Consider the following 25,662-nt stretch of genomic DNA (forward strand, 5'->3'; position numbering starts at 1 on the left):
TCTGAAGTATAGAAATCTCAGGTTTGAATTGAGCCTTTATGGCTGGTGGTTTTTCTCCTACAGGGTCACTGTTTCCCATCATTGCCTTGCCTGTATATCATGGCATGTGTTTACATGCATAGCTTACAACCCTTCGAGTCTGTAGGCTGAGACACATTGCTGCCTGTCATTGTTTTGGCTTCACAGGCCTCAGCGTTGATTCATAACACAACAAGATAAAGCAACAAAGAGAGAAATATGAGACACTCGGTGCTCCACACACAGTAAAACATAGATGAAATGACAGAGTAATGAAAGCATCTCTCTACTTTTCTGTGCTCCCTCAGTGCTTTCTAGCTGCGGTTTGTTGGCTGCAGTGATTATTAGTGATATTAGAGCGGGGCCTGTAGTCTGTGGAGTCTCATGCCCCCACAGGTCAGCAGAGTTCAGCCCTGCAGGAAGAGCCTGTCTGTGGGAGAGAGCAGACCAAAGCCACAATCAGGTTATTGCTCAGCCATGCTTCGCCCACACTTAATGATAAAACTCTCCGTTTGTTTCTGTTCCTCTATCTCTGTCTGTTCTCAATTCATTTCTTCTTCTTCTTGTGCATTCTCTCATTGTATTGCCCTCTGCACTTTGTCTCTGTCCTCCAAACCAGATCACAGTCTTTAAAAAAAAACAGAGCTGGATGTTGAGAAAAGATAGTCAGAGTGACACTGGTGATAAATAGAAACAGATTTCATTCAGGAAGTGAGACAGTCAATAAGAAGTGAATGCTGGAGTTCTACTGCTGCCAAGGGTGAAGCAGAGTGCCTTCTCCAAAAATCTATAAAATATGGTCATGGAGTGTGGAATCGAATGCAGTTTTAGTTTCACCTCTGATAGAGACGTGCAAACACATGAATAGCCGAGATTACAGTCCTGACAGCTGATGCACGTTTTAATCGACACCCAGTGCACTGAATGGACAACGAATACATATTGATTTAGGCGTTCTATGGTTTATTGACCCAAATGAAAACGTTTTAAAAAGAATGGCAGTAAGAATAAACTTCAATGCTGACTTACAGGTAAATCTGCAATGAATTTAGAGCAACAAATTAGATCCTAAAATCTCCATTCTTCAATTGCTGAGATAAGTTTGTAGCTACTATTTACATTTTGCTGTAGCCGCAAAAGCTGTCCTTCTGCACACTTTCTAAACCACAGTACAGATGCTCTCCCTTCAAAACGAGCCACTCTGTGTCAACTACAGACACAGTCTTGTGGGGGTTTTTTTTCTGTTTTTCGGGTTGTAGTGTCTTGACTATGACTCTGAAGAGAATCTGAAATGACAGGACAAGCCAGAAAAAAAGGCTCAACATGAAGCACACAGGAAAGCATCTGGAAAAGTCAGAAAGCAAAAGCAGCGAGTCAGGATGAAGAAAGTAGCTGAAAGTTGAACGGTGCATCTCTGTCTCGATTCAGTCGATCCCCTGTTTTCTTTTTGTTTGTCCGAGTTGCTTTACCTGCTAGCCTAAAGAGGGGGTTGGTTCCCCTGTCCCCCCCCCTCCCCCGTTTTCAAATTACATACATGAATAGATTGAGCTGTATGTTTAGAAATGATCGACTGAAGACGGGCAACACAATGCAGCACAAATAAGCTTCGTATGCTCTTAGAAATGAGCAAACACAAGAAAAGGCTGTAAGGGAGAGAGTTCAATCAGCTGTTCTTTGTTTAAGACGGTTTGCCTTCCTCTCTTCTTCCCCTCATATCATCATTACTCACACACATTTGCACACCGAGCGCTCACCACAGTTCAGCTCGTTTCCACTTGAGCAGTGAGGTGTGCACTGTGGTCAGTTCAGTGGGCGTCTGTTTCGTAACGTATAAACAGACTTTTCCCTGCCTCAAGGTCTTATCAGTGACTGGCCTTCCTCAGGATGTCAGCTACACACACAAACACACACACACACACACACACACACACACTCACCCACACATATAACGAAACATATTGTACATGTGGCTTTGAGAGTTTCTGAGCCTTTAAGAAAGGTGTTCTTGATTTCTGCTGTTTTCTTCCCATATCCACAGCAGATATTTACACACAAACAGAAGGTTTGGCCTGAAAGAGGATGTGTTTCAGGGTTGATGACCGGTTTAATACACATCAGAGGAGAACATTTTGACACTTATGCGTGGATATAGACATCCTCCCCAAAGGAATAAGAAAAATGAGCAATTAAAACAAAGCATGGGTGATGGCCAATGATTTCTCTGTCTCTGGTGCGAGGTTAGAGCAGGCTATATATGGTCTTCAGATTAAAGTTGTTCTGCGTCCAAGAAAAGCTAGTTGAGACTTGTGTGTGTATCCAAGCAATGATGCATGGCTTTAATAATGCATACACACACAACATACATTTTAAACTGTGGAGAAATATTCCAGGATAAATCAGAGTCAGTTTGATGTGGTGAGCCGACATATTTGCAAAATATTGTAAGTATTGGAAAGAATGTCCGCGAGTATTTACAGCGTTTTGCTTCAAGAACGGGATAAACATATATATATATGAAATATGAAAAGAATGGCAGCCTAAAAGCATTGATGTATTGCCAGAAAGGATTCAGACTGTAATGTTAAAGTATCTCCAAGCAAAGGTTGGTTTTGATCATGAATTATTACATTTTGCTGGTATTTCACAGAGACAGTTTACGAAGAAATGACGCAGAGTTTGAGTTATTATTGGATTCCTTTTTTCTTATCAAACAGCATGTGTTTCTGAAGTTTCTAAAACAAACACTTCCCTGATTTTTCCTGGAAAAATCCCAGTTGCTTTAATTAATTTTAGCACACAGCCCAGTGATTCTGCAAATAAGGGCTTTTTTTTAAAAGTATACGAGAGCAGGTTTTTTTGTGCCCGTTTGACATCAGACATTTTTCATTCTTTCTTTTTTTTGGCATATTAAGGTTTATTATTCTTACAGAAGGCTTCAAGTCGTTGAATATGTTGTTGTCCAAGAACAGTAAGTTTTGCCACTGAAAGCAGTTTCTGGTTTTTTTACACTTAATCCCACTCAAACTCAAAGTCATGCACACCCATACTGACAGATGCACAGCTAACAGAGTGCTGCAAGACTTGGAATAATTCTTTATCTGCCACTTGTCCAGAACTATAATAATAAGAACAGCTAAAAAAAACTCTCTTTGCAGACATAGCAGGCATTTAATTTGAGAAGCAGAAGTGCATTATGAAAATTGTGACAAATTGCTATTCCCTAAACTGCCATAATTGAAACAATTTTGCATGCAAAAGAAAAGATCTGGCATTGTAAACTGCCATGAGGTGTGTTTTTGTCACTCCCACGGTTATAAAAAAGACTGTGATGACTTGAAGCTGTTGTGCTGAGCTGTATGTTTATGAGCTGTGCAGGGCAACAGTTAAAACAGTTTTAGGCACTCAGAGCTACACACAGCCAGACACATTCACACATATTTAAAAACTCCTGGGGTGCCAGACTTTGCATAACAACGCCTGTTGTTATTTTAACATTTTAACGGTGTGTGTTCAACCTCACTGGAGCACGGACACTGCTGATATGCAACAGTACATTTGATCACTTTTGTCCGACGCAGGAATGTTTGCCTGCAAGAATTAAGCTGTTTTCTCAATGGCAGTCCTGAAAATATCTGCAGTAGATAATTACAGGAGGAGATTCTCCTGACCCGGCTGTTCTTATACGCTCATCACAGCGGGAGGCTATCCCTGTCAGATGGGAGGGGGGGGCAGGGGGTCTCTTCAGGTAAGACTCTTCTGTAAGACTTCAGGTGAATTCTCCGGAGAATATCCTGCGGCGTTCTCACATCCACCCACTCAGACTTGCTGCGGAAAAGGTACTCAGGGGTCTGGCAGCAGAAACTCCGGGGGAAGTCTAAGCTAAAAATGTGGCTGTTTCTTTTCACACATACCGCTCCTCCGGGGAATATCTTGAGTTTTTCAGGAGATTTCTGCAGGTGTGAAAGCTCTATTATAGTTCTGTATCAGTCATCGAGAAGGAAGATCTTCAAGGTCAGAGTTCAGTCCGTCGGCAGATAGATACGTGTGAAGTTCATGGATATGTCTGGTTGTTATTTGTCTCTTTACTAGTTTAACCTGTTTACATTACATCGTGCACCTTTGGAGGGGTACAACTCAGAGCAGGGCCTGGTTTTTCCATGGTTGCACACAGATTAAGTGTATTTCTGTTGTTATTGTTTTCAGAAGAGCTTTTGTGACAGCATTTCCTATTTTCTCCGGGCTGAGCTGACCTGGTCTAATGAGAACAAGTCCAGCCACAAGGTGCCCTCCTTTTAGCTTCCCTCACAGACTTTGCTCTAAAGGTTGGCATAAAACTCAAGGCAGGGTCTATTTCTTCCTGTGAAGCTGAAATCATTTGGCCTTTTAAATCAATCCTCCCGCCACCTGTTTTCTGCTATAGAGCTTGTTGAATGTGTTTCACCTGGCCTTCAAGATAACAGTTTAAAAAGCTCCACACACTTTGACTCTTCTGTTGGTGGTTGAAGATAAGGCAAAATAATTGGATGCCTTACTGCCAGGTTTTAGCATCGCCTTGGGAAACTCCCACAGAAGCTTTGATACCTACAGGCCTCAGGGTCATGTGGGCATGGGAATCCCTTCAACATTATTGAGAAGATCAAACTAATACCCTGCATTCACTCAGACAGAGGGGAGCAGTGAAAAAGGACAGAGGAACACACTGTCTCAGTCCCAGGCCTTGTTTGTTTCAGAGCACACCATTATCACATCGGATTTGAATTTCTTTAAAGAGAAGAAGAAGAAGCGAGATGGACAGCAATATCTATTCTCGACACAAAGAGAAAAGACGGAGTGAGACTCGAGGAGACCTAAGGGTCCGAGGTGGGATCTGATCCCTCCTGACAGGAGACGGTTCATGTGATCGGCAACACGGGAAGCTTAACCCTCCAGGCCGAGTTACACCCTCTTTCAGTCCGCTGCTCTAGATGAAAGGATGGGAGCTGATTTTATGCAGTGCTGCTTGATATATAGGGTGAGGGGAAGATCTAACCACAGAGGATCGTCTGAGTTTGTGTTTGACAAAGATTCTACGTGTAAGTCAACACTTTGAGGAGATACATTTGTTTCTTCTTTCATCAGTTTTGAACTACAAACCGTGAACGTCCAATGATTTGTATATCAAAGCCATAACTCTGCATAAACAGATACTGAATGTGACGTCTGACCTTCAGCACTTCTGGTGCAAGTGCTGCTGCAACAATTTAAAAAAAGGATTTGTGTTTCATATACATGGGCCAGACATGGTCAACACACAGGTGGATGGGTCTGGCACCATGTAGTTCCCTGAGCAACCCCGATCCTGTCCATTAGGGTCGAGTATTGCAGCATAACTCGGGATACTTCATGAGTGTGCAACAATACGAAAAAGGATATCAGGATACTGTGATTCAGTGATATTTGATCAATTGCAAGACAATGCTATAATGACTTTTCTTTAGTCCTAACCAGACTGGTGGACTACAACATCCATAAACACACTAATGAGCCAGAAACACTAAATATTTAAAGCTCCATCCACCATTTAGTTTAAAACTTTCAGATGGGAGACGATAAACCTTTAAGAACTCTGTCAGGTCCAGTTGACTTTTTGTTTCAACTTTAAAATACCATAACTTACAAACACAGGCTGCCAGTGCTTCCATTGTTCATTTGATTGGTGATGATTAATCAGTTCATTTTTTACTCTCTTTCACATGTTAAGTCTGATGGACTACTCTGTGCAATTCAGGGGTGAAGTTGTAAAATTGTTGCATTTTAAACTGGCTTAGGTGTGCATGCACCCTTCATCGGTGAGAAGAGCCCACCACAGTTTCCCAGAGCCAAAAGTGAACTCTTGAAATCACTTTTTTTGTCAAATCAGCTGTAAAAAAAAAAAAAAAGGGTCTTTACATTCAATAAGCTGGAACCTGCACATTTTAAAACCCTTTTCTTGAAAATGGTTGTGAAGACTAAAGAGATTCAAAATAGTTCTCTTATGATCAAGGAATCAGAGATTCCCTCATTTGATAACTTGCAGCAGCCCTTAATGAGGGACCATTTAGTATGCCTCTAGGTTATATCAGAGAAGTCATATTCTTCAAAATGACCGTAATATTAATGTGTCTTGTATTCAGCTGTTTCACATATCCACAGACCGTACAAAGCTAACGATACTCTATGTGCCGAGCTCTCCGTTTTCTGTTGATGGCAGAGCAGTTTTATAATTGCGCTCACAAACATCTCATATTCTGCATCATTATCACTTATTTATTCATTACAAACAAAGTGATTTATGAAACAATTAAAGTGTAGATCAGGCAGGCTTTGAGCAATGTGAGTCGTCAACTTTTTTCTTTAATGAGTGTGAACTCTTTGGTCTCCAGTAATCATGGAGACGTGTTTGATTTAGAGCCCTGGCACTGCTACAGCCTTGCCATATATATATCTATATAAATATTTCATGCACTGTGTATATCTGTGCACGTCATGTGGAGGCTATATGTTACAGACTCTGCATGCTGCGCTGTTTTAGGCTGAATGTTTGCTTTTGAAATATTTTCCTCACACTCGCTAAGAGGGGAATTTAGCCTTGGTGGTCTGAGGGATTGGTGCAGGGGTGAGATAAGAGATAGGGGCCATTAGCCCGGGCAGTTAGCCTATTTAAAGGCAGTTAATTATTTACCTCATTTACACTACAGAGCCAGACAGACGAGCCAGGGTTTACTCATTAGACGACTATTCTGTTATTGAGAAGGATAAAACTAACTACATGGGTTACTCGTTAAATTTCCCAGAGATGATCCCTCAGGAAAGTCAGTGTGAGGTCTCTAAAAAGCATTTTTGATCCAGTTTGGACCTGGTCAAAGCCGGCCTCGTGTGGCCCCATGGCAGCACAGTATGGGTTGGCTTCAAGTCCTGTAGTAGTAATCGGCCTGGTGCATGGTTCACTTGAGGGTAGGTCTTATGCCTGCAGGCTGGAAACCCAAACACGCTTTTAGCACACATATGCACATGCATGCACCCAGCAGTTGATGCACGAGTGAACAGAGAGCTCCATGAAGTTTGCATAAACACAAATAAAAAACACTTGTGCCTTTTCTCATATTTAGCTTTTGATCATTTGGACCATGATGAAAAGTATTACACATATTAACAGATGTGTAATATCAGTAATGTGTAATAATGCAGAGTTCAAATAGCAAAAGGTTGTGAAAAATATCCATATTTTCATCCAAAAACAAACAAACCTATTGTGTCCTTTGCCTGTTTCTACGACATGGATCTAAAGTAAGGTGGAGTGACATTTTCAATGTAGGCGTTAAGTTTCATAAAGCCAAATCAGAAACCAATGGTTGTGATCAACGAGACAATGTCCATGCTTAAACGGACTAGTTTATAAAAATAGCAATTGGACATTTATAAGTACTGAGAAGTACCTAACCTTTAAAAAAAATAGATCTGCAAAAAAAAACTAAAGCTCAAAATGCTAAAGGAAAGGAAAGAGAGAGAGAGAGAGCGAGAGAGAGAGAGCAGTGGTGGTTGAGCTGCATTAAAGAGAGTGGTGTCAAGATGTATGAGTAAAAGTGTTTTAAATGTTTCAAAGGAGTTAATTAAGAACAAATTATAACACCTACTCCTTCACCTCAACCTTCAGGACATCAAGTAATCAAGTTTGAAGTTCATGCTTCACCCTCCTAACTATGCTTTTAAGTACTAGTATTAATGATATTTTCAATGGGTTGGTTTATGTTTAATGTTTTTTTTTGTGTCAGCACTGGAGGCAGGCTTTTTTTTCGCAATGGTATTGAAAAAGGTCCTAAGTGTGTTTTTTTTACATGAGCATCTTTTTGATGATGAGAATCTTTGCTACTGAAAGAGGTTTCAAGTTGTGACACTATCATCACATGCAGGGCGGCGGTGCTTTAAGATGCCTTTGTGTTCAGCGCTCAAGTTTAAGGGTGTTTCTTCTTCTCTTCTCCTTCCTCCACCCATCAGGACCACCTCTGCCAACACCTCCACCCCTTTCCCACCCTTCCTCCCTCCTTTTTTTCTCTCTCCGTCTTTTCTGTGCTGAGGTTAGAGGAGAGAGGCAGGGTCTTCAGCGCTCACAGAAACAGAAACAGGAAGGACAGGAGGTGAAAGGAGCTGCATGGAAGGTGAGAGGCAACCGACTATGTGAATATTCACCTTTTTCTCTGACTCATCCTTCTGTTTTTGTTTTCTTATTAGTTTCATCCCTCTGCTCCTGTGAACACTTTGCTCTCTTTATTCCCATGTTTTCATCTTTCACAAGCTCATTTTGTTCACCTCAAATTGCTCATCTTCTCCTCTTCATACTGCTACACCCCACCGTCTCTGTTCTCACTCCTTTGCCTGCTCTATTTCTTGCTGGGTGGAACATGGGTCACATGTTTTTTTTTTCCCTTGGATGTGTGAGAAAATGTGTGAACAACAGAAAGAAGAGAGTGCATGTCTTCGTATGAATTTGTGCGTGAGGCCCCATCCCACCCTCACACAGCTGAAATAATGAGAGAGAGAGTGAGTGAGCTTGCCGACAATCAGGAGTCACACATGTATGCATTTAACCCATCACACACATAGACACACATGCACCACACTGAAAAGAGTATTCTGCCACTAAATGTGGAAATCAGCCAGCTGTTTTCTTCCTATAGGCGGTATTTGAATGTGCTTGTCACATGTCTGATTTGTGCACGTGTGTGTTTTTCTGTGTGTGCAAGCGGAAGCTGAGCTGCAGGGCTGTCATCATGTTAAAATCAATAGAGTGTGAATTCATAAGTGTTGATTTTTTCCCCCCCGTCGTCGTTATGCCTGCTCTGCACACTGAGCCGCCATCGCCTGCCTGTCTTCACACTCTGTTGGTGTCAGGCGGGCACTTTATCACCAGGATATGTGTGACTTTGTGGGCGAATTATGTGTGATCACATGCATGTTTATGCATGCGCTCATCATGTTTGTTGGACTGTGTTTGAATGTCGTGATTGAGTGAGTCTGTCTCCTTCCAGTTTGGCTGTGTGAGTGGAACGTGTTAATTAATGAGCATGGGGAAGGAGACATTTATTTATAATCCATGTTTCTGCTGAGCTGTGTGAACACAGGAACTAAAACTTGCTTATAGTGTACATATAAATGTTTTACTGTCTGTTTGGGGTTTGTGTGTGTGAGTTGTTCTGTCTGACTGAGACAACGGGATTCTTGCCCCGGATCTATCTCTCCTTCCTTTTGCCTTTTTCTTTCATTCCTGCCTTCTCTGATTTCATTTCTCTTCCACCCTTACCGCTTTCTCTTTCTTTGTTCAAACATGTTCTCAGTCCAAACTTGTCAAATATGTCCAATCTCAAGATATCATGATTTGGGCACGAACTCGTGTGTCAGTTTTGCACATGCAGGGCACTTAGGTCAACTTATTGATGATACATATGCAATGCCTAGTTACTCTCATTTAAATAGAGGTACCAATAAAAAAGTTGCAGATTTTGTGTTGCAATTTGATTTCCAATGCAAAAGTTTTTTGTTGGATGTGTAACGATCATAAACAGGTGGTTAATGCTGTGAAACGGTGGCAGTTTGGTTTTATTTAACTAAAAAACTTCTTGTTTAGGTAGGAGAAGTGAGAAGTGAGACTTGGTTGCAGGTTGCAAATTGGCTGACTAATGTTGATCAAACAGTGAATACTTCTGGGCAGTGTTGGTAATTGAACTCTTTGTAATATTCCTTTAAACAGTCTTTACAACCCGACGGCAATCAGTAAATCACATGGTGTGATGAAGGAAGAGCTGTCATCTCTAGCTGCTGTCATCCTGTATGAACTCTGACCTCTCACTGCCGTAAGGTCCTGATGAAACGTATCAATCAAATGTGTCCCTGGCTCCTCGTTTGTCTTGTCATCCTCCAGCCAGTGCTAAAAGTGCTTCACAGTCTGCCGGAGGATGGCAGAGAAAGCTCCTCTCAGATGACCACGTCCACGGTTGCTTTGAACCACTCACCCTGCTAAACGAGGCACGAACAGAAAGACAGAAGCAGAGATGCTTCATTGGAACGGGTTACGATCCATCAAGACGACGAACCAGTCAAAACGTCATCGGCGATGGCGTCAATTTAGGGAGATGAATAGTCTGAAAAGTGACGCCATGGTTGCTGTCTTCCTGTTGCCTTGTTTGTGTTTTTATTCAGTATGATAATGTGAGGTGTTATCACACAGCTGAGTAAGACATGAGGTAACAGTTGAATACAGTGAGTGTGTTGGGGGGTCGTGGCGATGTGTTTTTGACGACATGCAAACAGAAGAGGGCTGCTTTTTCCATCACTTTCAGTGACCTACATTCTTTCCCATTCCTCCATGTTCTTGCCCATACCATACTCTTCCTCCCATCTTCAACTGTCCCTGCTCATTTAATCTCTCCCCAGCATCCTTTGCAACGCCTTCGAACATCTGCTACTGTTGACAGAAATAGTAAGATAGCCCACATGCTAATTAGCGGTGGCAGTTACTTCCTCATCCTCATTAACTTCCATGAGCGGAAGTAGCCAGGATGCTAACAAAGCGCATGCTAGAAGGAGCTTAACGGTGTGGTCCAATGAATAATAGATGGCATGTCACTTCCTTTATCTCTAATAAAAGCAGACAGCTGTTCCTCGTGCTGGAGAACCACTACAGGATGTGAGGAGAGGAGACTGTAAAAGGAAGACGCTTTCATGCTGTTTATGGAGGGATGAAAAGATCGAGCAATAGACTGATAACAGAACAGTTTCAGGGGGGGGCATGGTGAAAGGGTTTATCTCTCCTCTCACAGATGAAACAGAAGCAGGACAGGGTTGGTTCAGTCGACGTCTGTTCACAGTAATGCAGATATAGAGTTCAAATTATCGTCTTTTTTGGACAGCACCGCAAACGGCCAAAACACCCCCGAACACCACGGATGATCAAGTTACTGAAAAATAGTTACTTTTAACCAAAATTAACTGAGTTAACATCTGAGTCAGTGCACATTGAAGTAACTTTAGCGTTACAGTTTTAGCTTTTGTACTCATAATAATGTTCACTTTATTTAGTGTTGCCGTGACTTTATGACAGGGAAGCCATTTTTAAAATGCACGTTCCCTGAAGGCAGCATCAGTAGCTGATATGAGAAACATGTCGTCAACAACAGAGAGAGAGCGAGAGTAAGAGAGAGAGAGAGAGTACTGCAGGAAAGGAGCCAAAGGTTTTCTGGATTTGAACCTGGGCCACCCACTTGTCGGACTGCAGCCTGCACACATATACAGATATGTATATGTATGCACATATAATAACCAACAGGCTACTGGTGTCCACACAGCACACCTTTCTATCAGTCTGGTCAGCCCTGATCGTAGAGCTGCCACAGATTTAAACTTAACCCCTCCTCAGTCAGCTGCGTCTAGGCAGTTTTTACTATAATTGAGCTATTCAAACTGTTATTGAACCAGGCTGTAAACATTTATATTCCTTCTCTAAAATTTGCCATTTTTATAAAGGACCGATAGGGGATTCCTTTGCTTTTGCAGCCAGCCTCAAGTGGACACTGGAGGAACTGTAGGGTTTTCCACTTTTGCATTTGGTTTCATTTTTTGACACTTGAGGTTAATGCTTAGATTAACTACATATATGGTGTTCAGATACCTGGAATAAAACAGGAGGACATTATAACAGCATTTGAGCATCCCAAGCTGAACATGAGGTCAAATAAAATTGGCGTCCCTTTGAATATTGTGGATTGGTCTCAAAGTGTCATCACAAAACTCCTGGAAGTTTTGGGTGTTCCTGTACTTCCTTATCCAAAACACAGGAAAATGGAGAATCAGGGCACACATGGATGACATACTCCATTACTTTTCAGACACAACACTAATATTTGGCCTGTGCATGAGCAGACCTTTCCAGTCTGAGCCATGGAACGATATGCTGGAGGTCAGCATGCATGTGCATCCTGTTCACTCTTCTTTCTGAACGCTAGCAGCATCCTTCGTCTCAGCGGAGTTTGATCTTCTTACAACTAATTTCCTCATGCTGAGGGAAAGGAAACTCACAGCTGAACAATAGAAGAAGGGACTTTAAATTCATCCTTTGTGCCTTTTGGTTTATTTGTGTGTGTGTGTGTGTGTGTGTGTGTGTGTGTGTGTGTGTGTGTGTGTGTGTGTGTGTGTTTTCATAAGCATGAGTCTCTATTGTTTGCTCTGAGCTTCGACAGAAATTCCATTTAGCAGTCAAACGCAGAACGTATAGTTTAAAGTAAGCTTTAGTAAAACAGTGATAAGATTATTTTTTAATTCAACAGATGGTCTGTTATTTTGTGTCTCTTTTGGGGTTTACAACAAACTGATAACCAGCCAAACACAGGAGGTAACACGCTTCTAAGCCTCTCTTTGTCCAGATTTTCCCTTTTGTCCTTTTTAAGACAACATCTGCTCATTAAAGTTACATTAAAATTCATGCTTCTCTCAAAGCTCAGTTCTTTATAAAGTAACCAGTGCAACCCATAATTTTCATTTGTAGTGTCTGACAGAAAAAAGGCTGCTCATACGGGGTAATAATGAAACAGTAGCTGACTCACTTTAGCTCTTCAGACTGATTTTGCCTCAGTTTAATGAAGCCAGCAGGCAGAAGTTCACTCTCTTTCTCTCTGGGGTTGAGAGCCAGATGTTGTTTAGTACAGAACAATCAGCCCCCCTTGTGAATACTGACATTGTCATACTGGACGAGACTAGATCATACTGGATCAGGAGTGAAAAAGGAGCCAGCATGATCTATATTCTGCCTGACAGAAGTGAATTGAGGAAGATTAGATGCAAATTGGTCCAGAAGATGTGTTGTTGGTAGATCAGTATTTTTGAGATGTACTATTCATAGACGGGGATAATCTTAGACTGGAGTTGGATGGACCAGACGGTTCTCAAACAGTCCTGATAGCGCAGCAGAGGGATTGATCTGTTCCTGCAGAGCACACACACACTCAGCTCTGAAATCACAGATAAATGTCTCCTACTTTCAGTCTTCCAGCAGCCTTTATTCGATCGACTATCAGAAACCTTCCAGTTCTCAGTGGCCTTGTCGTGAATTTCCTCAATTTTTCTCGGCTCGTCGCATTGGAGAAACTCAGAGCTGCTGAAGTGATGAGTGATTATGCAAAAGTGTCACGCAGACCTGCAACTTACTCGTCTGAACTAATTCTACCATCAGCTGCTCCCTCACTCACACTTACACCACAGGGAACGTCTCTGTAATGAGACACCGATAACAAAGACATGAATAACAAACAGATTTTTTTTTTTTAATGCAAGGCTTATGTTAATTAATGGCAGAAGTATGACTTCTAGTTTTATACTAAATATATTTTTTAAATGAAACTAATCAACAAACTCATAACTCAGCTAAGGTTTGATGACTTGAGCTATAAGCTATGAAAGTCAGTTGATGCCAGACTGAGTAATCAGGCAGCAGTACTAAATCAGTAAATTAGGCATTTTATAATTTCTTCATGAATTGAACAGTCAGTACAGGTAACAGTGTTATTTCCTCTTCCCTCAGTTATAATGTGTCATTTATCTATGAAAAGAGCATGAAACTGACTCTTTTGTGTCCCCTTGCCAGATTTAGACTTCAAAAGGATGAAAACTCAAACAACATCAATACCTGTCACGAGACCACGGCAACAGCTGAAGTCCTTGGCAACCAATAACTTTTTGGTCAACAAACATTACAAGCAATTCTTGCACACTGTCTCAATTGCAAAAAATACATTCAGCACCCAGATGTTGCCTGTGAATTTGTGAAATTTAGACAGTGCTTTCTCTTCCTTTTAAATGCATTTTTTTTTTTGGCTGCTTTGCTTTTCAAGTTGTGTATTTTTTTAAGCTTTGGTATTGTTTTATTGGGATCATTACAATAACAGATTGCATCATTTTAGTGCATTTGGTATTAAATAGTATCAAAGTGTTGTGTGGTGTAAACCATGGCATCCAAATTGTTGTGCTGATTGGTATAAATTACCCATAAATCGTCCTCTCCCCCATTTTACTGCAGTTTCATTTTTACCAAATGACCTAAATAACAATAGGACAAAAATCAATTCCAAATACTGTAACATCAAAAATCGTCCAGTGTGAAGGTAGTGGTTTATTTCTTCTCAGCTCCAGCATCTGTTGTGGTTCGGATTGGCTTACAACTTCTTATATGAATGAGGTAAGCCTGCTTAGTGAAATCTTTTAAATCCTGCAAACGTGCCTGATTGAATACATTTTCCTGCTGAGGCAAAAAATAAATAAAAATAAATGTAGAGGTGATGCAATGTTTGAAGTTTAGAACTATGTTGATTTTAAAGTGCTGGGTTGTCTTTTAAATCTGTAAGTTTCCTTTTGAATATGTCTTCAAATGGCTTTATACAATAAACGGAAAGGTTGTTGACATTGCACTTCTTCAAGATTTTGCAGCAGTAGCCATTTGACTGCAGCATTCAGTCATAAGCGTATTTATTTATCTGTCCCTGTGCTCGTCTGCACCTGTGCTCCTGCTGGAAATTGTTTGCGTCTATCGCAGCAGGCTGAGGGTTGGCATATTAAGCTGGACAGTCCTGCCCTCATTCTCAGGGTAGAGGGGTAAACAGAGATAGCTGGTCCCATGTCTGGGCTGTGATAAGGACTTAGGATCTGTGTTATTGTTGCTGTCCTGCCTGTTTTGCTGTCTCCTGCAGCACTCGTGCTTTCACATAGCCAATGAAGATTCCCGGTTAGAGCTGCAGCTGGAGCTGGAGAACAGCACGATGATCTAGTGTGCGTGCAAGAAATGCTTATCCTTTCGAGCGTATGTTTTCTTTCTTCTCTTATGATAGAGTAAAAGACAGAAAATGACGGGTTTGAAGAGAGGGGGAATAACGGAAAAGCTTCTCTGCAAATCTGAGATATGATTGTGTATAGCTGCCACTCCCATTTCTGGGACCTTTTCACTTTTTCACCCACTTTCTGTCGCCCACCTCCTGTCCCTTGCTCGCACTCTCCAATCGTATTTCCTGTTGGCCTGCCTTCTATCTAAGCCTGCTCTGTGTCATATAAACAGACTAATTCAATCTCTGCTACACTGGCACTCCAATGTAATGACCCATGACATTCAATTAATGTTTCTTCTCCGTCTTGGTAGTTTTGCTCAACAGTAGTTTTCTGTACATCTCTGTTTGCGTAGTGTGTATGTGTGATCCTCTGAATGAGGTAAATGTAGAATTTGAAAAATGAAGCAGTCACTGTTACCTTAAGTTTTTTGTTACTAATTTATGTACTTGCAACACTTTCTCTTTCCAAGCTCATTAAAAAACAGCAGCTTGGTTTTTCGCCCTTGGCCTTAAAATAAAATATCCACAACTCTACAGTTTTTTAGACATGCAGGACTCTGCGGTCAAATTAGCCAATTATATGAAAAGTCAGGTTAGACATCTAAAAAAAGCAGTGCATAAATATTGCAAAAACAAATGGTGTTTTCATTTTAAATAAAGCTATAGTTGAAAAACTTCACAAGAAATCCTTTGGACATACAACATTTATTAACCATGATAAGTGTTACGTAATATTTAATTTTTATGTGGGGGATGATTTACTTTTAAATTAGTACTAACATAACAAATATGTATCCTGGCAATAATCAATAACTATATTTGAAAGTAAATTATATAAATACATTTGAGAGATTTGGGATGAGTGACATATACCAACCTCCTCCCACTGAAGACAAGTGAAGCGTAAATAGTCATTTCATTGGCAGTGACATATTGCGCTATGATGTCATTTGGAGCCTCACGTTAAGCTTACTGATAAAACATTAAAGATCTCTACAGTCTCCAGCCAAACAGATTTTTGTGTTCATTTTCAACAGACTTACGGTTGAAATAGGAAAAGTAGTATGACATGTGTGTCAGCCTTCTTAAATTTTTTTATCTCGCAGTTACTCCTCTTCTCAGCTGGTCTGGTGCATTTTTTTTTTAATAAAAAAGAAGTGCGGTGAATGCTTTTACTACAAAAAGCTGGTTTGCGGAGGGAGGAATTTACATAAAATTATAACATTTTAAATTCATAATTTGCATCAAGTGCCATCTGTTAACATGGAGGAGTCGGGATTTATAACCTATATTGCAGCCAATCAGTAGGGGGAGCTCATTGAAGTGTTTTGGCCTCACTTTAGGGAGCTGCTATATGAAATTAAAATAATTTCATATTGATAGATTTCCTCACATGGAAATCAAAAACCATTCGCCATCCAAAAATGACACTGGAGGGTTAGCCACAGTGCAACGTGTTTGGCTGCTGAAAAAACCACCATATTTGGAAACTTAGAGCTGGGAACAGGCTGTTCTTGTCGTGAATAAGAAGGGAAATGATAAACTTTACTAATTTACTGAAGTTTTTATTTAAACTTGCTACACACACACAGAGGCCCGTAAAAAACCTGGACTCTATGCACATGCATTAATGGAGTTATCAGAGTGACGGGGGCTGCACATGGATGAGCACTGCCAGTGATTGGGGGTTTAGTGGCTTGCTCAGGGGCACATCGATACTGCCTAGGGAGTGAACCGACACCTTTCCATTAATCAGTCTCAATTTCCACATATGGTCTGAACCTGAACTTGAACCACCAACCCTCTGTTCCTCAAGTGATTTCCCTTCAGACTGAGTAAGTGCTGCTTTACGCCACTTCTGAAGATGCTTTATGAGATTTTAAAGCAGCAGCTTTTCCCTCTGACTTGTATGTGTTTTTGTAATTTCACCAATTTTCACCAGTTCAGTATGGTAGATTCAACTGGTTTCTGCTCTGAAACAGAAAATAACTATGCTCCTTAAGTTTTGGGTTTCCTCCTGATGACATACTGTATGTAACCACCTACCTGTCAGCACAAGCTTATTTAACGTGCTTCTATTATTTGGTCTTCTGTGCTCCACATTACTGATGTCGTCGCCTCCCGCCCAGCTGCCATGCTTATTGGATTGCTGTTGACAGACAGCTGTGTGTCCTTTTAAGGCTTATGTGCATGTGTGAGGCTTGGAGTTTGTTTCCTGTTCAAACACAGTGACTCAAAACAGGCATCAGAGAAACGTCGACACAGCAAGCAAATTAAGCTCACACACATAAACAGAAACAAAGAGAGTGACTAAATTAGAGCTGACAACAAGCAAACATGGTTTTGGACACAGAGCCATGACTTCCTTTTAGCCTTGTGTAGCCTGTAGCGAATTAAATCAAGCTAGATTAGCGTAGCTATATTGAGCTTTTGGGCTCATAGTTGTTATTACTGTAATCCAGCGTGGATCCTGCATCGACAGTATCATCAAGGGCTACCAATTTAATCAATTACCTCACCTACAAAATCTGCACATTTTCAAGCTGCAATAACAGCGTGGGCGGATGATTGTATGCTCATTATTTATGCTAATCGTTAATATTACTGTGCCGAAGCTCACCAAGTTCAACATGATTCTTTTTATTACTGTGGGGCCTTCGTTAGCAGCACGAGGATTAAGAGCGTCTTTAATTAAAAGAGAACATTTAAAAAGAAAAATCCTTACAAGTGCTCTGTGGGGAAGGTCAGGTCGTCTCGTTCTCATTAGGGAATTTCAGAGTAGTTCTGCAAAGTCACTGATTGCTTCACTGAAACTTTTTTTTATGTGTTTTCTTTTCTGTCTCTCCTCTTCATGATTTCATTTATTTCCACTGACAAACTTAATCTTCCTTCCCCTCATATTGTCTGGTACCCCCTATCCATTTTTCATTGATTGTCCCTCTTTTTTTGACCTCCTACGTTTCTATCCCTTCTCCATTTTCTCAAGCTTCTCTCCATTTCAGTAATGATCTAATTAAGGAGGGTTTGTTGCCTGCCCACTGTGTATAATTGCCCGAGGGGTCTGCCTGTACTTCCCAATTACAAGCGGCGTTCTTCTGCTCCCCAATCGTCTAATTAGGCCTGGAGGACAGCGAGCCCGATCGTAGTCGCACATAGCGTCGGGGAGGAGTCAGGAATGTCTGTGCTCTTCTTACTCCTGGGATGTGCAGAAGCAGTGGATTGAAGAGTGGTTACCATGGTAGCACTCACATGGTGTCAGATCACTTGAAGAGGCTGTCAGTCAGTTGCACGGTGTGTGTGTGTGTGTGTGTGTCTATCTTTTTTTGTTGTTTTTGTGTGTGTATTTATATCTGTTTGTCTGTAACAGAGACGACAATGCTCCCGGTCACCGATCCTGTAATTGTTGAGGCTCAATCTATGAAGACAGTGCAGCGGGCAGACACAGCTTGTCACAGTGCCTGTTTAGGTCCCTTTGTGGACTGGCTGTCATTTTGATTGATTACAATGCCAGCTCATTTAATGCTTGCCTTGCAATATGTCCCCACTCAGCACCACACACACTCACAGATTACCCTGTGAACAACTGTATACACACACACACACACACACACACACACGCACGCATAACTGAAGTGTACAAGCAGTCTGTTCTGTAAAAGCACACACATCAATTTTGCTCAAACAATTTTACTATAATCAATTACAGAAGTTTCTCCGTCACATTCAATTGAGTGTTGGTGACTTTCAGAAATGCAGTGTGTGCAAGGAAGGTACAGGTAGAAACTTAAATATTTAGTTATTCTACAGAGGAAATGGTTAGTGTGTTTTGTTGAGATGTGCTACATGTTGGAGTTTTTCACGTGACAAACTTCTTAAAGGAAGACACAATTCTTTGATACATCACAACGGACATTTCAAAAGGGAAAACTGCCTCCTTGGAGACTGTGTTTCCTTATTCACCCAAGACCTTTATCTTCTTTGAGTGTTGCATAGTGTGTCAAACAGGAAAATGGCATATGAGAGAGGAATCACCATGCGAACATAAAATAGTCTGCAGGTGACTTGAGGAGATGGGTGCCAAGCAGTGCTACTCACAGCCTCTCAAGATCAGAAGAATCCAGCACACACCAGGATTGTTCAGATAGACTTTCAAGTTGAATGCATATCAAACATTGAAGCAAACAACTCGTTTTGCACGGTGGATTCCTCAGGAGTTTACACATTTGTAAACCCACACCTGACGCTAATCCAGAGGAAAGTGAACCTGAGAAAACTCTGTGTTGTTCGCTCCATTGTTTTATATGCGTTCAACTTTAAATCTGAGCAGTCCTGGTGTGCTGATTACTCTGCTCTTGAAAGGCTGCAGGTAGCTTTACTGAGACTGCATCAACACATAGTCTCATTTGTGCATTATATGAGTGCATTGATGAGGCAAGGCATGTTTATGACAAGTATCATGGCAAAGGGAAAAAGAAGCGGTTAACAATTACAGAGAAAATGAACTATGAAACTATCCAGACAGACTCAAATTTACAGGCTGATTTTGCATAATCAAAATGGATTCTGTTTAATAATCCACCTCGTCTTCCTTCATATTTAGGCGTAGAATAAAAATATTCTCCCCTATCCATCTTTGAGATCTGTTCCAAATCATACACTGCATCTACTTTGCTTGAACACCTCCTACAAATACAAAAATGCTAAATAAGACCTCTGACACGGCCTCTCATGTGGGAGGTTGAACTCAAATTCTTATTATTTAGAGCTTCAGGCACTTGTGTGCTGTGTCTTCTATGTTGATGTTCTCCAGTGACACACATTTGCATGGAAATTGCATGAAAATGTGTGCTTATTTCTTATATTGCCTAAAAGTTGATATTTGGCTGCAAGGGCTGAAGTGTTCATTGAATGTGGATTTGAATGCTGCAACTCACTCAAACTTTTGCGACCAGCCTGGGTTTTATTATTGGACGTTTTATTAGGAAGCTTTATATAAGCCCTATAAAATTTTTCTGAATTGTTTTCCATCTCACTTACCTGTAGTCTTCCGTGGGCTTAATGTAAAACAAATGGGAAATTGGTTCTGGTTTCTTTGTTTCAGCAACTGAAACGAATGATAAAGTGGTGCAAACTGGAATGTGTTGTCCGATTGTGTTGACTCTAAACGGCTTCTTAAGATTTGGCTCAGCATGACAAATGTAATTAAGTTAATGGACAAAATGGCAACGCCTTTCCTCTCATTGTGCTTTTACTTTTGGTGTTGCTTAAAGTTACTGAACTTGATTTTCTGTCCTCAGTCGAGAAGCTGAAACTGCACAATAATGAACTCCATATTGACCTTTTCAATATTTAACATAAGCCTAATAAACAAAAGGCCTTTTCCCATCTCAGCAATACAATAAGGAAAACAATACCCTCTGTATACTTTACTTTATTTGGTTTAAGTGATGTGCTGTGTTTTGTTGTGCCTGGAGGGGCGGCTGTGGCTCAGTTGGTAGAGTTGGTTCTCTCACAACTGGAAGGTCCCCAGTTCCTGCAGCCACATGTCTGATGTGTCCTCGGGCAAAACATCCGAGTTGCTGCCGCTTCTCCATCGGCGGTGTATACATGTGTACGAATGGGATGAGTTACTTTTTGATGGAAACTTTAAAATTTCAAATTGATTTGAAATAAGTAAGCGTAATTATCTGCAATTTTCCAGATACCTTTGTCAACATTATACATGCTTTACCTAACTGATTGAACATCCTATGTGAGGGATTTGTACTGTTGTACGAGGCTCGGAGAACAAGCATTTTATATCTGAAGCTGCACTATTTCTTACTCACAAGGACCAGAGGCAGTTTTTCCCTTCTTTCCTGTGATTTCACAGATCCTTCAATCTCCTGCAAAGTCTCGACACAGCACAATGTCGAATACAGTTCTGTTGAGCTGATATGATGGTTAATATTTTATTTTCTCACACGGCTCTTTCCTTTCTGTTTTCTTCAGGCTGCCAGCTCCCACTGTAGCAAATAAAGTCGATGACTGAGAACTCAACTTCCTATGATGGACAAGAAAAGTGGTGAGTGTCAACAAGTCTGCATTTTAACCAACAATCACCAATCCTCCGGTTTGTTATACGAAGAATCAGATTTCCTTCTCTCAGTTAGAACATTTCTGAATCGTTTAAAGTTGTTTTTTATTTCAATAGTACAGTATCATACATCAAGAGTTTTATATGTGACCCTCTCTTCCTGCATGTTGCCAAAAACAGCAACCATTGATTTCCTTCAGGTGATAAACGCCCCTGTCTCATAAATTGACACAGCATGAGCAGCATTCTTCATGTTGATTAGATTGTTTTGGCAGAGACACTGCATGATAATTACTTCCCAGTGAGTGATATGGTTTTACATAATGAAGCGCCATGTGTGGAGCACATACAGCCTGTCTCTACAAGTGGCTGAAAAGGGATTTCTGATAATAATCAGCAATCTGTCTATGCTCATCTTGAAAGAGAAAAAGGAAACTGCAAATTAAGTTTTAAAAATATCTATTATTCACATTTTTATTTGTAATGCTAGGAGATGCATTTATTTGTAGTCTGATTTCATGTTAATTATTTTCAGCCAACGGCTTTCAGACCAAGGCCAGTGAGAGCGGCGTTCAGAGGAAGCAGCTGCCCTACTCAGTGGAAACTCCCTATGGCTTCCATCTAGATCTCGACTTCCTCAAGTATGTTGACGATATTGAGAAAGGGAATACCATCAAGAGAGTGCACATTCAGCGCAGGATTAAAGGCCCACCCAAATTCAGCACTCTACCGAGAAACTTTAGCCTTCCTGGGCATGGGGTCCGGCCTGTCCCTAAGGACACTGCATGGTCTGGGACATCCACCCTGGGGCCCAGGCCTAAATCACGTGTGACAGAAGTCCAACAGATCTTTGACTACAGGGCTAGTGAAGGGGGAACTTCGAGCCAGAGCAGCAGAGTGTCACAGAGTCAAGGAAGTGGCTATGTTCCAGCTAAGCCAAGAGAAGAGATAGGAGGCGGGGGTCGGGATGTTGAAGAAAAAAATGTGGGCATTCAAAATCGACCGAACCTTCTCCGAGCATCAAGCATGCCGATCACTCTACAGCAACGGAAAGGGTCTGATTCCAGCAGTCCTGACCGTATCGTGGGGACACCTGAGGGTGGCTCCACTGAGAACGTGTTCCGTGCTTCACCGGACATAACAGAAAGAAGGTGTGTTCCCCAGGAACGGACAGGGCTTCACCAGCAGATCACTGTGGCACTGAAGCGAGTCAGAGAGCTGGAAGAGCAGGTGAAAACCATCCCAGAACTAAAGGCTCAGATCTGCTCTCTGAGGGAGGAGAGAGAGAAGCTCCTGCTTCAGCTCCAGGCCCAGGCCCAAGTCCAGGTTTCCACATCATCATCCAAGATATTACCCAGTTCTGATTCTAAGACACACACAAAGCCACAAGTACACAGACCGTCAGAAGGCCTCAACTTAGTTCTGACGACTCAACCAGAAACAGGGAATGAAAATCAAGGTGTGTCAGGAAAAGGTGAGGCGTCACAGAAAGAGAGGACATATAAAGAGCATGTTAGGAGTTCCTTGTCAGAGCACGAATCTGAGAAACAGACTCAGCCATCAGACAAACTAAAAGAGAGAACAGAGCGTCCACTGAATCAAGCATTGCACAAGCTTTCCCAGGACACTGCAGGACAGGAACTAAAATCACTTAAAGTAGCTGTAGAAGACACAGAGACGAGCAGAGTTCAAGACGGTGATGCAGAGAGTACACAGAAGCTGCAGGAGAAGCTCATGATACTTGAGGCTAAGCTATGTCAGGCTAGCCAAGAACTGGAGAGAACTAACAGTCGTTTAAAAGAACAATTAGAGGAAAACAAAGTAAAAGAGGAGAGGATACTACAACTGAGTGAAGGAGTGAGGGTGGAGATTTGTACTCCAGAATTAGAAAACAGACCTAGAAGAGAAAGTATCGATGCAGGGACGGTGACAGAGAAAATGGATGTTGCCAACCAAGAGACAGAGACAGAATCACTGGGTACAGTTGATAAAGGGACAGATACAGATAGGATCTGTATTGAAGTGTGTGTACCAAGGCTCAGGACAGGAAGTATTGATCAAGGAACGGAGACTATTATGATTCAGACTGAAGAGCAGGTAACAGAGGTTGAGGCTGAATTAACTGCTGTGAGTCCCCCAAGACCGAGAGCCAACAGCATGGAACGGGGCACAGTGACCGAGAGGATCCCAACCCAGGATCAGATGACTGAGACTCCTGTATCAGAAAGAGTGAACCAAGTGACAGAAACAGAAGGAGAGACAATAACAGACCATCCACATAGACCAAGGGCAAGCAGCGTGGACCGAGGGACAGAGACAGAGAGAGTGGACACTGTGGACAGGGTGACAGAGACAGAGGTAGCGCAGAGGACAGACCAGCAGACCGGAACAGAGACAGACAGACGTCCACATAACAATCCAGGTAGAGGTGCAGAAGCAGAGGGTGAAATGAATGAAAGTGCAGGCAATGAAACACTGGAAGGTGAAGGCACAGTGGTTATTGAAAGAGAGGAAGATACAGAAGCTGAGCAAATGGTTCAAAGCGATAGGGGAGAAAAGGAAAGTGTTGACGTACAAGTTGTTGCAGAAAGTTCAATTGCAATCATAGAAAGCAAAGTTGATCAAACTGTCGTTCCAGATAATGCAGGCCAGGATAAAGAGCAGGCCAGTCAGTCTGTTACAACAGAAGAAAGTACAGAATCAAAGATTGAAAAGGTTATTATTGCAAATGACTCAGAAAGAAAAGAAGTTTTAGCCCTGTGGAGTGAAGCAAATGATAATGTAGAAACACAACAGATAACTCTAGAGTCAGTAGAGAAGAAACAGCTCGTAGATGCTGAGATTGTGCTTGCTGTTATCAAAGACACTGCGGTCACTGACAGGGTGGTTGTGGAAGGAGAAAAGGCAGCAGCTCCGGTGCGACCACAGAGGGGTAGAAAGTCCTCATCAGAGCAGATTCAGCCCCTACCTCCTCAACCTCAGACAGCACCTGTGCGTCCTCGTAGGGGCTCCAGTGAGGCCCACATTCCCCAGTCCCAGACTAAAACACAGCCTCAGGTGCAGGGTCCACCTGAGCAGGGGACTCCAACCCCCACACAGGTCTCTGATCCACAAGTAAATCAAGCCCCATCTTTGTCTCAGGTCGAAGAGCAAACTGTAGCAAAGATGCCCCGTGGGGAAAAACAGTCTGTATCACAACCTGAGGCTGAGACTAAGAGTCCGTCACAAGGCTCCAGTGAAGTCCAAATACGGCCGAAATCTATTCAAACTCAGTCCCAACCTCAAACCAGTGCAACTCGGCAAGACTCCAAGGAGCTTAAAGCATTGCAGAAGGGATCAAGTGTGTCACAACCTCCTTGCCGTCTATCAGGAGAAGCCCAGACCCACCCAACACGCCAGGCATCCAGTGACACCCAACCTAAGTCTCAGGGTTCTCGTAGAAGTTCCAGTGAGGCGCAAACCCCGAGCAAAGCCACCAGCGAGACACAAGTTCTTCGCAAGGGCTCCAGTGAAACAGTTCAGCGTCGTGGTTCAGCCTCACGTCGAGGCTCTGGTGAGTCCCAGACATCCCGCAGAGGTTCCAGTGACACAGTCCTGCGCCGTGGTTCTAGTGAAGCCCAAACCTCACGTAAGAACTCTGCTGATGGCCAGCAAGCTCGCAGAGGCTCGGGTGAAACAGCCCAGCGACGGGGTTCAAGTGAAGCCCAAGCTGCACGTAAAGACTCTGGCGATGCGCCCCGCAGAGGTTCCAGTGAGTCACCAACATCGCCTGCGGCTTTGGGCCAAGTCGTAACCCGGTTAACAGGCCTTCTGGGGGAGCAATGGGCACAGCTGGGGAGCAGCTCTGCAACGCAACAGACGGCCAGCCAGCAGGAGAGCCCCATGGCACAGAAACAGACGGCAGGGAAAAGAGCAGAGGCTGGGAAAGGAGCAACCGCCAAGCCTGCAGGGAAAGCAGCCCCTGCAGCATCAACAGGGAAACCAGCAGGGAAGCCTGGTCCTTCCAAAATGAGCTCTATTCAAAGTCAGCTGGTCAGCTCACTCAGTGTCCTCTCTGCCTTCTACTCACCGGGCCAGAAAGCTTCTGCTGCCAGCAAACAGCAAGAACAAGGTAGGCATGCGGTTCATTTAGTGCCCTGCGGATTATACTGTCGACAAATGTTTGCATCTGTTACCTACCTTCTTAAACATTTGTGACCAAGAATCAAAGATTTTAACTCATACTCTGCATATTCATTGAAAGTATCCAAAATGTCTCATAATTTTCTGTACACTAACAAGTCAGTAGCCTTGATTATTAATGTTTCTTTCTATTACTTCTCTACATTGAACAAGAAAGCTGACAGAAGCAGGCCGACCATCACCAGAATGGTTTTGATAGATTTATGTGGTGTCACTTTCATAGAGCTTTGTCGCTGTTCAAAGCAGATGCACACCAGCATACTTCTCAGTTGATGTCAGGAAAACACTGTTACTATCAATTTGACAAAAAGTGATGTATCTACAGCAGGCTGCTCTTCCCCAGAGATTTAACTCTGCTTAGAGTCCAAGTCTATTTTTTAAAAGTGTTGTCTTTACTCTGGGATGTTCCTTTCTTGTGAAACATATCACCTCTTACTCCTCAAGGAATTTAATGATCCAATAGTTGTCCCTAAGTCTAATGACTAAGAGGGATTTGAAATTCATAAC

General features: G+C 42.1%; 1 protein-coding gene across 5 annotated transcripts in view; it reads left to right on the forward strand.

Moving 5' to 3' along the window:
* The window catches only part of kank4 (KN motif and ankyrin repeat domains 4), an 80,939-nt gene that overhangs the window by 36,379 nt on the left and 18,898 nt on the right, over positions 1 to 25,662 (forward strand). For 2 of the 5 annotated variants that reach the window (XM_079349682.1, XM_079349683.1), the window contains exons 2-4: positions 8,032 to 8,192; positions 20,889 to 20,961; positions 21,509 to 25,084. In XM_079349682.1, coding sequence (XP_079205808.1) covers positions 20,943 to 20,961; positions 21,509 to 25,084 — 3,595 coding nt within the window. In that variant the 5' untranslated portion in view covers positions 8,032 to 8,192; positions 20,889 to 20,942. Of the gene's footprint in view, positions 1 to 4,549; positions 5,091 to 8,031; positions 8,193 to 20,888; positions 20,962 to 21,508; positions 25,085 to 25,662 lie in introns of those variants that run through there. The other 3 variants (XM_079349686.1, XM_079349685.1, XM_079349684.1) reach the window with 2 other exon arrangements.

This window comes from Symphodus melops, assembly GCF_947650265.1.
Source record: "Symphodus melops genome assembly, chromosome: 8".
NCBI classification, from domain to species: domain Eukaryota; kingdom Metazoa; phylum Chordata; class Actinopteri; order Labriformes; family Labridae; genus Symphodus; species Symphodus melops.